A 12500-nucleotide genomic window follows, 5' to 3' on the forward strand; every position below is an offset into this window, starting at 1 on the left:
AGCGTCCATTGAGCAAAATCGGGAGTCGGAAGCACGGCCGTTTGCGACAGCGAGGCGAAGGAAAGCGGACATGGCGAATCCCACACTTCTCTCCGCAGGCACTGGATGACAATGAATATCAGAGTCCATTCCGATGAATGGGCCAATTGCGGCGGCCACAGGAAGGGCCCGCCGAGGCTGTCGTGTTGCCACCAGCCACCGGGGTTCTCTGAGGACGTGGCGGCGGCGGCGAGGGTGCTAGGGTGAGCAACGTGCAACAGTGCGACGGTGCGGGCGGATGCAAAGGTGGGCGTACATGTGGGTCACCAACTGCAGTCTAGATTGACGAAGATGGAAGAGAGAGAAACATCTGGCTCGCTTCCTCCCTGCCGGGCTCAGTGCAAACTGCAGTGGGGATAATGATGTCAACGGGAACGATATGATAGTGGTGAGGTTATTAATAAAAGTATTGATAATGATATACTGATAATGATATTGACAAAAAGGGTTATACTAATGATGGGAACAATGATAGTAACAGTAACGGTAATGTTAAGACTAATGTTAATGATGAGGATAATAACACGTAGTAATGACAGTGATAATGAATATGATGTTAATGTAGATAGTTATGATAATAGATAATAAGAACAACATCAGTAACGATAATTTTGGTAATAATAATGACTGGATCATTGGTATGAATCTTAATTAACAAAAATATTTATAGGAGTAATTATGATGCGATGATGATGAGGATGATGATGATGATAAGGAAGAAAATAATGGTAATAATGATATATAATGGTGACTGCAGTAATAATAATTATACCTAGATGAACAAGAGTGATGGTAATGAAGATGATAATAATAGCAGAAGCATGGAAATACTAATAATGATAATAATGGTGATGATAGTACTGAGAGTAATGATGTCAGTGATACCAATTTTGATAATGATAATAGCAATATCAATGATAATGTAATGGTTAAAAGGATGATAGTAATAAGGCAATCATTAAAGTGATAACATTAATTATAGTAACTGTACTTATTATAATAACAGAAATAATGATATTTACAGTAATAATAATGAAACACGATAATAATAATCATAAATAGAATGATGATAACAATAAAGGTAATAACAATAGCGATGATAATGATTATGATAACAATAACAACGATAATGATAACAATATCAATAATGATGATGATAATAGTATTAATAGCAATGATAATAACAAAGATAAAAACAATAATTATGATAATGACCATAATAATAATGATAACGATAATAATGACAAAAGTAGTAACAATGAAGATGATCATAATAATAATGATGATAATAGTAATAACAATATTGACAATAATAATATTGATAATAATGATGATAATAGTAATAACAATTATAGTAATATTGGAAATAATAACAAATCTTGTGATAATGATGACGATGATGATCCTTATGGAATAGTGATAACAATAGTGATAACAACAACAACAGTTACAGTGAATGATTGTAATGATCACGACAATCATCACCATCATCACCATAATACTAATACTAACAAGTTCCAATACTACAACTACTCATGGACATAAAACATTCACGCACTCATTTTGAACCATAACAAATGTTTATTTATGCCAGTACAAAGGCAGAGAATATCAGACAGAATTATCAGCTGTCTTGGGATCGGTAGAAGGGGATGGGCGCCCCTCGACCCAATACTAATGTCAGGAATAATATTAATGATATGGATTTTATTAGCGTTATTGATATTCTTATCAGTTATTATTATTGTGATTATCATTATTATTGGTATTTTTGTTATTATTATTATTATTATTATTATTATTATTATTATTATTATTATTATTATTATTATTATTATTATTATTATTATTATTATTATTATTATTATTATTATTATTATTATTATTATTTTGATATTATTATTATTATTATTATTAACATTATTATTATCATTATCATTATTATTATTATTATTATTATTATTATTATTATTATTATTATTATTATTATTATTATTATTATTATTATTATTATTATTATTATTATTATTATTACCATCAGTATTATCATCATTATTAACATTATTATCATTATCATTATTACTATTATTATTACTATCATTATTATTATTATTGTTATTATTATTATTATTATTATTATTATTATTATCATTATTATCTATTATTATTACTATTATTATTATTATCATTTTTATTATTACTACATAATAATGAAAATGATAATAGTAATGATAATGATTAACACTAATAATGATAGTAATAATAATAATGATAATAATAATAATAATAGTGGTAGTAGTAGTAGTAATAATGATAATAGTAATATTATAATAATAATGATGATAATAATAATAATGATGATAATAATAATAATGATAATGATGATAAAGAGGGTAATGATGATGATAATGATGATAATAATAATGATAATCATAATGATAATAACAATGATAGAAATAATGACAATAATAATAATGATAATAATGATAACGATGATAATGATAATGATAATAATAATTATAATGATACTACTACTACTACTACTACTACTACTACTAATAATAATAATAATAATGATAATAATAATAACAATAACAACAACAACAACAACAACAACAACAATAATAATAATAATAATAATAATAATAATAATAATAATAATAATAATAATAATAATAATAATAATAATAATAATAATAATAATAATAATAATAATAATGATAATGATAATGATAACAACATAAAGATAATAATAATAATGATGATAATAGTATTAATAATAATGAGGATTATTCTAAAGATAATAGTAATAATGATAATAGTAATGATACTACTGTTAATGATGATAAGGATATTGTTGATTGTGATAATGATAGTGAAAATCATTATAACAATAATAATAGCAATGATGTTATGATAATACTGATAACAATAATCATGAGAGCGATGATAATAACGATAATTATGATAATAAAGATAACACATCCATTAACATCACAACGGCAACAAAACAGTTTGAACAAAACAACAGCTCTGGATGTACTGAAAAAAAACGCAAATGTCGATTATGATTATAAGCATAATAATTATGACTATTAACAAAGCAAGTGCAATATGAATAACAATAAAAAACAAATAAATATTGCGCGATTCCATTTACAATAGTAATCCCTTTAGTCCAAAATAACGTTTTCTGTTACTGAAGAACATCACTAAATATCATTAATTTAACTAGTTTTGATAGTATTTTGTACGTTTTTGATAACAAAAAAATATAAGAATTTGATCTGCAACACTCAAAATTCTATCAAAAGAAGAAAAGCGAGAAAAAGTTATAGAAGAGAACCATGAGCGTCGCCAATGTTGTTTTCGCTCCTTCTTCGTGAGAGTCCTCGGGCGTGAACACAACCGCCGTGAGTCTCAATATTTTTCGCTTCTGTGGCCTCTCTTACTGCTTGTGTGTGTGATTCAACTGGACCATTGCAATTTTGGATTACTGCGAGTATTGCTGAGCTGATTTTTGGTTGGTTATCTCGTAACGGAAATTAGATGAAAGTAGATATAAAAATGAAGTGTGTTGGGTGTCGAGGGGGAGAGGATGTAAACATTCCCCGGATCATGGAAACCTGATGATAACATGTGACTGTTTTGCGCTGATACTACTTGCTATAATATTGAAATTCTGTTAGCGGCTTGGTACTCTCCTACATTCTAGGGTATGGGTATTTATATCGTTAATTACAAACGGGTGTGTTACGCTGTATTAGCCACATTGTATAGGTTGTCACTTCTGAACTCGTGGCTTATCATGTTCTTCATAAAGGAAATGCATTAATGAGATTGTTAAAAGTGCAACAGTGAAACTCATTATTCTGAGAGTACGGTTAAAGTGATGGTTAGGCCTTAACTTATTCCCCCGTTTATTAAAAGTTTGTGAGGTGTCTCAAGATTTCAAGACATTGAATTCCCAAGGGCTTGTTGTATTCGTTAGATTTCTATTGTATTTACCGGTTTCTCATGTTTTCAAGAATACTTCTGACGTGAATGATTTTCTAGACTTGTACATTTCGATCAAAATAATTATTATACCAGTGCACTAGTAAATACTGTCAAAGTCTAAGTAAATCTATCAGATATGAAGTATCTTTTAAGTATTATAGTCATGCGCCTGTAATTTGAACGAGCTCTAGTGTCCCTCCCAAAATCTTTGAATGGCATTTGTCACATGGTTTGTTTATTAGTTTACTTTCCACTATGGTATACAATTCTGATATTTATGTAGTCGATTGCTCATGGTATACTGTATTCCGTGATTTGCTCGGGTGGCATATCTATTTTAATGGTCGTTTTACTAGCCATTAAAATTCATTATGTGGATTTTGATAATTTAATCTAGACTTGGGAATGTACAAGGATTATGGTTGTGGTCAATGAATGTACTTAAAGCATCCTCTCTTACACCCGTTGCTAAATACAAGTTAATTCATTCTGGCTAGGGAGTGTACATATGAGGTGTTATATGAAACATATGGGGGTGCAAGTGGAAGTGCCCTCTGGGTATTTGGTTAGGTGGGGCTTATGGTTGTAGCTTATGTTACCGAGAGATGTGCAGAGATATTGGGAAATATTAGAGCATAAGAAAGTTGAGCACTACTGGTACATCAGCTGTGGCCTAATATTTACTGCAGAATGACAAATATGTGCTGTTTATCACTGTTCAGAGAGTTCACAACACCCCCACACAGCCAGTTCTTAATGTCGATTTTGTATAAGTTGGCTTGAAGTGCTAATAAAGGAAGGGAATGGGGCTTGTCCCCCCAGTCTAGGGTATGAATAGAAGGTAAGGAAAGGTAGGTTCAAGTTTTGGGTTTGCTTGATACCTTGGCTTTGGGACTCTCTCTTTGGGGGGTGTATCACTTGGTTTCAAATACTTGTTTATATGTTCCAGCAAACTTGACAAAAGGATAGATTGGGTGCTCATAGACTTTCAAAAGTTGGCCTTTTTTGCCCTGCAATTTTTGACACTTAATCTACTCCCTTACTGATCGGACTATCATATATAAGATTGTTAGTTGTATTCAATGTTACATTAATCAGTAATTTTTTTTATAGTATGAATGCACTTGCCAGTGACTCCCTTAATTCCATATCATAAAATTCCTTAGTCTAAGTTACTGTGGCTGGGCATGCACCCCAACAGCCCCCATAAAACTGTCTTTACCACAGAATGCCCAACAAGGTAGAGCTGAAATTGGGAGCAGAGTGTGGGCTTAGGCTGAGAGTGGTGCTGTTCATGAACTTTCACCCTTATTCATGGAGGCTTAAAATGGTCTAAAATATTTTTGGTAGTTTTCTATAAAAACTATATATTTGCAATGTGGACAGTGAGAGGAATCCAATGATACCAAAATTGTCGATATCGAAGAGGCAAAGGTAATATAGAAAATTACCATATTTTTTAGTAAGGTTAATCTCTACGGCATGGACGCATTTGGTTTGGGCAAAAGGACAAAAAGTTGGTCTTTGGTACAAGACATTATCTGCAGACACAAATGGTAATGTTACCAATAAAGGAAAAAGCTTGTGGAAAGCGCCACTCTCAGCTGAAGTCCACTCCCGAGTTTCAGCTCTATTTTGCATACTTGGTGAAGACAATGTTTCATGGGGGGGTTCTGGGAGTCAGAGCTCCCTATCAACCCTCCCTTCAGGCAGTACCTGAAGGGCATGCACAGTCAGGGCAACTATAATTATATTTTTTGCTGTGCAATTGGACTTGGTATCTGGCGAGTGCATTCATACTGCAAAGAAATACCTTTGGCCTAACCCACTAACGCCGAAATATTTTGAAGCCAATGATAAATGTTTCTGGGTGGCTAGAAAATCGGCACGTGGGACTGGCCCGGACTTACCTTGTATGTATTCCCTAGACCCCCCCTCCCCCTATACCTCCCTTTATTAGCACTGCATGCCAACCTGTGGAAAATGGACAGCATGAACTCTTGGATTTTTGAGGGTGTTCTTGACTCCCTGAACTATAATATGCAGCCAATGTTTTTGTAATTTCGTGGTAAATGAGATTAAAGCAGCAGTACCTTTATTTGACTCATTTCTTGTGCTCTGAGATGAACGTCCATTTCCTTCTGTTGCTTTTGGTAACCTTAACCATTTTTCTCCTTCAAGAATATTATGGTAAATTAGGGCTACCTTATTGAATCCATGCCATAAAGATTAACCCATTAATCAAAATTGGTTTAGGTTATCGAGAGCGACGCACATAAATAGGAGGGAAATGAGCAAGGCCATCTTATAGAGTGTAAGAAATAGAATAAGAAATAACAGTTTAGCCCATCAGCGACGGGTAAAAATTTTGGTTAATATGAAGTGCTAATAAATTGGGGGTACAGTGGGGCTTGTCCCCCTGTATAGGGAACTAGTAGAAAGGTTAGGCTTTGATTCTATCTTGCCATGCATACAAATGAGGTGAAGACATTGTTTCCTAGGGAGTCAACCCTCTCCTTGGGCAGTACCCAAAGGGCTTGCCCAGCCACGGGAACCTTGACTGATGAATATATTCTGTAACATGGAGTTTGGGACGTAGTCTCTGTCGAATGTGTCCGTACTGTAAAGAATAACCAATTTTCATAGTATTTTGCATTTTCAATGAAACAATTGGGGCTTGAGTATAGAATCGTAGTCTTAAATGGATCGTTCAATTTTACAAATTTTGGTAATTCTTTCCAACATAACCGTACCCGTCGGAGGCTGTCCCCAACTCCAGTCAACAATCTTGGGGGATCCCGTGGGGAATTGGGAGTTGGGGGGGAGGGGTATAGTCGATTTTGCGCATAGCAGAGATTTTAAAAAGGTAAAGAAAGTGTAAAAATGAAAAACCAGAGCCAAGAATCGCATTTCACAAAGTAAAGAGGATTTGATACCGTGTTGCGGAAACAAACGAGCGAGCGAATCCGGCATAAACGCACAGTCATAAAGATAACCGTTAGAAAGTAAGCCCTGAAACCTTTTATTCAGCTAGCTGACTCTTGTAAAATATTCACCATTGCACTTTTCACACTTTAAGTTTTTCAATATTAAACTGTGCTCTTGGCACATTTTGAAAAGTCTTATGTTATCACTATATTTGTGAAAAATCCCCATAACCGAATTCGCACAAGCTACAAAAACTACAATTCATATCTATCGACCAGCGAAGGAAGAATGACCCGGGTCTTGAACCCTTAAAAGCTGGGTCGGACACTCGTTAAGAGCCGGTTATTAAGCGTAGTAATAGAAAGTACTTTGGTGGTTATGAAAAAACAAAATATACGTTATGTAGCTAATAATGCAATGTAAATGAATGTTTAAGGGCATATTGTGTATATGGGAATATATAAAGTGATTAGTACAAATAAAATTTAAAAAGCACTATCAGATGAATTGTAATAATTTGAAACTGTTTGTAATTAGCATGATGTTAATGGTAGTACATGCGCAGTCTGAGGGAAGTTGCTTTAAAAGCTGCACTTGGACTTGTACTCGTGAGCCAATTTCCGACTTGTATGTGTTCCACGCGCAGGGACTTAGCGGCAGTGAGCGACTAATTAGTCTTTGTAATATTTTTTACTCGGTGTGGCAGGGTCAAGGTCCTTTGCGATAGTTAATGCAAATTTTGCTTAGATGGAGTTTAAGCCTAGGCAAAATAAATGCTTGCATTATCTATTGGAAATAGTATTGGGATATGGTTGTTGTGAGAGCAGGAAGGTTATTGGGATAATAAGAGGATACAAGTGAAATTGAAGTCGCATTGGAAGGCCCTCTTCCATAGGAATGGGAAAACCCAGAAATATTTTGAGCAAAAGTTGGTTTTGCTTGCTTCCTCCTTTTTCCAGTTTATTTCAATTTATGCCCATACCATGGAATCTTTGTTAATGAATGGCAAGCAGTGAATTTGTGTGAAAAATTTGGAGGTGAACTCGATCATAAATTTTTATGCTTAGTACCGATTTTTCTCCATGGTAATAAATTTGAGGTTTCATCTGTGAATATTTTTCTTACATTTGTTTTATTATTTCCCTTCCAGATCATGTCGGGAGGATTAAGTGTTATGGCTTTGGAAGAGAATGATGTGACGCGGTTCCTGGCCGCGTCCACTCATCTCGGATCCAGCAACATGAACTTCCAAATGGAACAGTATGTTTTCAAGCGCCGCCAAGATGGTGAGTATTAAAGAAAAAAAAAAAAAATAATAGAGATGTATAAAGAACAAGGTCATACAATCTAAAATGAAAATTTGTCAGTAGAAACACACAACAGGCCTATTATCTTGGCACTGCTGGTTTATTGTTATTTACATAGGTTTTCTTTCAATTCATAGGTGTGCACATCATTCATCTGCGCAAGACATACGAGAAGATCTTGCTGGCTGCCCGCGCCATTGCAGCCATTGAGAACCCAGCAGATGTGTACACCATCTCTTCCCGCCCCATGGGCCAGCGTGCTGTGCTGAAGTTTGCCCGTTATACTGGTGCAACCCCCATTGCAGGCCGCTTCACCCCAGGAGCCTTCACCAATCAGATTCAGGTGATTTGGGAAAAGATGCAGAATAAGACAAGATGGGAAATATGACTGCATGATATTTATCTAATGAAAGATGTCGGAGTATAAGTTGCTGAGAGCGATGCACAGAGATAGGGGGAAATGGACACTGCCATCTTACAGAGCAAAAGAAATGTAATAAAATGCATCATTGGGATTTAGAGTAACTGGAATGTGCGTCTCTGTTCGGTACCAAAAGCCGATGTCTGCTTTAGAGTTTATATTGATGCTCTTGAATATTTCAGGCTGCTTTCCGTGAGCCTCGTCTCCTTGTGGTGACTGATCCCATCTCAGACAGGCAGCCAATTACTGAGGCTTCCTATGTCAGCATTCCTGTTATTGCTTTCTGCAATACTGACTCCCCACTTCGCTATGTTGACATTGCCATTCCTTGCAACAACAGGGTAAGTTATCTACTTCAGTTCCACTTGTAATTCATATTTTGGGAAATTACATTCTTGAATATTCTGAAGTATGAGTCTTTATGTTAGAGGCCTTACTGCTTGTTTGATTTTTTTTTTTTTTTTCTACTGCTATGTTATTCTGAAAGAAACAGTACATTATATTTGAGCACTGCTTAGAATTGTTCTATAGTTTTCTTATTCTCCCTGGCCTAGCTCAGGCTGCAGTTTTTGAGCTAAGAAAATGGAACAAGCCTTGTATTGTGTATTATTCTAAGGAGGAAAATGTAATTTGTATAAATTCAGTTGCCCACATTCCCCCATCCCCCAGTAACTGAAAAACGAATACATTTTCAGAAATATTTGCTATGAGATCACCTAAGAGTTCTATGGTAAACGTTTTGAAGAAACCACTCCCCCCCCCCCCATCCCCCCTTCCCCAAATTGTCTTCTCAGAAGTCCCCATTAAATACTATTGCAATGAAGATGTGTAAACTTTAACATAAATATAGAAGTGTATAGTAGTGCATACTGCTACATGCTGGGTGATAACGTGTGCAAGGCATTTGGTACAAACTTTGAGATAGTCACCTGGCATCTTTGATGACTATTCTTTCTGATGAGACAACATTAAACCTTCTGCCAATGGGTTGAAATGTGATGTACATTTATGAGAACAGACTTAAGTGGAAACTTCATGCAACTTGTTTCTTTTTCCAGAGCCCCCACTCCATTGGTCTGATGTGGTGGATGTTGGCCCGTGAAGTTCTTCGTCTTCGTGGAACCATCTCCCGCAACCTGCCATGGGAGACAGACGTCATGCCTGATCTGTTCTTCTACAGGTGAGTTTCTTTAAGCTAGTTACAAGTGAAGATAGCATGGTAGTTTTGGCAATGTAGAATATTGTCTGTGGCCCCTATTTTGTAAATTCATTACATAAGGTTAGGGATTTCAAAAGACCCCCTACTTCATTGTCATCAGGTTTGTGCTTAAAGTCCCCCAGTATTGTTGCTCCAATGATTGTTTTGCTTTGCTCATCTAGCTCTATGAAGTTGTTACCAGTTCCTTGCCTTTTTCCCCCATGTAACTTTTGCAAATTATCAGTACTGCCCAGTGAGAACCTCAATAGCTTAACCATTCCAGTTTGAGAACCTGGTTCATTGGCATGAGCATCTGCAGGTTTCAATGTGTGTGGCCATGTAGTAAATTGTTACGAGGAATTGTATTTTGCTGGAATTGTATGAGAAGTTTACTTGTATGGTTTTCTTTATTATAGTGAGCATGGTTTTGTATTGAAGATTTAAAAGCAATTTTCCTCACTTGTTTCTGGGGGCTTGCACATAAAATTTCATCTGCAGTTCTTTGTAATTCATGGTATTCTCGGTGTCTGTGTATCAAATTCTTGCCTAAGACCATTTTTATTTTCCAATAGGGTGTGTCTCACAGCACATAACACACAATTATGGTAGAAATGCTGTGTGGCCTAACATTACTACCTGATTATTAGGGTCTTAGGGTAATATCTGAAGTGTAGGTAGATGTACCTCTCCACTGGTTGATAAAAGGCAGTAGGGGGGAGGGGGGTATATGAAAGGAGTGAAAAGTCATTACTAATTTACCTTATTTCTGAAAGTTAATGCAAGATTTGTTATAATAAAGTTTTGAATTTCTTTACAGGGATGCTGAAGAGCAAGAGAAGGAGGAAGCTGCCAAGGCCGAGGCTGCCAAGGCTGAGGCTGAGGCTGCCAAGGTAGAGACCCCTGCTGCCGAGAACTGGGGCGCTGATGTGAATGATCCCGATGCCGTAGCTGCTGCTGCCGGTGCTGGGACTGCTGCCCCTGTGGCTCCTGCTGCTACCGGGACTGCTGCCCCTGTGGCTGCTGCTACCGGGACTGCTGCCCCTGTGGCTGCTGCTGCTACTGTTGATGACTGGGGTCAGACTGTAAGTGTTTATATAAAAGGTTAAACATCTTTTCTTTGTGTGTGCTTTACAGGAAATATCTTTTATTTTTTTTCTTGCGAAATAACAATCTACTGTTTATTGCAGTCGGCTAATCTCTATTATTTTCAGGGCGATGATTGGGCTGCTGCACCAGTTACTGGAACTGGTGATGACTGGGGAGGCGCAGCTGATGGACCCAACTGGTAAACAGAAATAAATGATAGCTGCTGTAGCAATTCTTTGATTTACCTTGTATTTTTAATATGAACTTCAGCAATAAGATGAATACATGAAGTTGCTAGTGATTTAAACAGCATTGCAAAACCGGTTTTGCAGTTCCAAAGTCAGAATGAAAAATACAAGAATAATAATCATTATATGCACCTAAAACAAGAGGACCAGCAAGAAAGGAACATATCTTACCAGAAATAAGTAGATTTCTCTCCAAGCAACAGCCAAAAAGGAGATAACTTCGTAAAGGTCATCTCAAATGACCTATAATGTATTTTAAGAGGCTGCACTGCCTACAAATTTGAGTGAAGTAGTTCTCAGATTCAAACAAGGCTTCACTCTGAGAGGCCAGACAAGAAGCACAATGCTGAGAATTTTCAATCACTACTTTCTACAATACCTTGTATCAATCCACTCCCATCCACTCTACCCAGATGGTCTCTACATCTACAGCACCACTTTCCCCTGCGCCTCAACTTCCGACCTCTAATTCCCCTATCTCAAACCCTTTTTTTGTATCCTAAATCCAGACACTCCAATATCCACAACTATCCATGTCTCTCCCTACTTCCGTCTTACCTATCACATCAGAGAACCCAAACGCCCCACCCCATATCCTACCAGATCCCATCTCACACCTACTCCCTCAGATACCGATCTCTTCTTCACCTCCCCTGAGGACTAGAAACTTTTCTATGTATGACAAGAGAAAGTTCCTTCCTCTCAGCCACCCATCGAAATCTCTACCCAGATTCCGGCTGTTTTCAAAGTGACCGCCGAATTCCACCCTCCCCCTCCTCACATCCCCCTACCCCTCTTCCTCCTTACACATCCTATGCACTCCTCCACCCTCAACCATACCAAAAACCTTTACCTATTACTCCTGGATACCCGCGTAAAACCCTTCTATCACAATGTCCTTCCCCAGATCTCGCCTTTCTTAATGAACCTCCAGATACAATACTTTCACCTCCTTCCCCTGATCCCTCCTCCCACGATAATTCTCGATACTACACTGTCGCCTCCATTCTCTGATCTCATATCTCAGTCCCCAGACTCCTCTTACTTCTCAGACCTCCATTTCTACCCATAATACGTGTTGAATGATCCACAATGGCTCTGCTGCAGTAGAACATTAGAGGCATTCGCCCACGCAGACCTGACCTCCGCCATCTTCTCTCCTCTTACAATGCATCTATTGTCTGCCTCCAAGAAACCTTCCTCACACATCCTCCAATACCAATTCCCAACTCCCATTTTGTGTCACTCTCTCATTGTATATTTGCCTCCATACT

General features: G+C 36.6%; 1 protein-coding gene across 3 annotated transcripts; it reads left to right on the forward strand.

The window, feature by feature from the left end:
- Window positions 1–3338: 3338 nt before the first annotated feature.
- On the forward strand, window positions 3339–11206 carry LOC113808197 (small ribosomal subunit protein uS2). Of its 3 annotated transcripts, none has more exons than XM_027359537.2 (7): window positions 3339–3452; window positions 8117–8252; window positions 8411–8616; window positions 8877–9035; window positions 9753–9874; window positions 10710–10974; window positions 11104–11206. In XM_027359537.2, the coding sequence occupies exons 2-7, from the start codon at window positions 8120–8122 to the stop codon at window positions 11179–11181; spliced, it is 963 nt and encodes a 320-aa protein (XP_027215338.2). In that variant the 5' UTR covers window positions 3339–3452; window positions 8117–8119; the 3' UTR covers window positions 11182–11206. The 3 variants fall into 3 exon arrangements, with proteins under 3 accessions (XP_027215338.2, XP_069992622.1, XP_069992621.1); XM_070136521.1 differs by having other exon boundaries at window positions 3423–3541; XM_070136520.1 differs by having other exon boundaries at window positions 3451–3562.
- Window positions 11207–12500: the final 1294 nt, after the last annotated feature.

The sequence above is a fragment of the Penaeus vannamei genome, chromosome 22 (assembly GCF_042767895.1).
Source record: "Penaeus vannamei isolate JL-2024 chromosome 22, ASM4276789v1, whole genome shotgun sequence".
NCBI classification, from domain to species: Eukaryota; Metazoa; Arthropoda; class Malacostraca; order Decapoda; family Penaeidae; genus Penaeus; species Penaeus vannamei.

Excerpts from the sequence above, each read along its gene's own strand:
- LOC113808197 (XM_027359537.2), top strand. The coding sequence starts at position 8,120 with ATGTCGGGAGGATTAAGTGTTATGGCTTTGGAAGAGAATGATGTGACG. Across the intron at positions 8,253-8,410 it reads TTTCAAGCGCCGCCAAGATG|GTGTGCACATCATTCATCTG; the intron begins GTGAGTATTAAA and ends TTCAATTCATAG. Across the intron at positions 10,975-11,103 it reads TTGATGACTGGGGTCAGACT|GGCGATGATTGGGCTGCTGC; the intron begins GTAAGTGTTTAT and ends TATTATTTTCAG.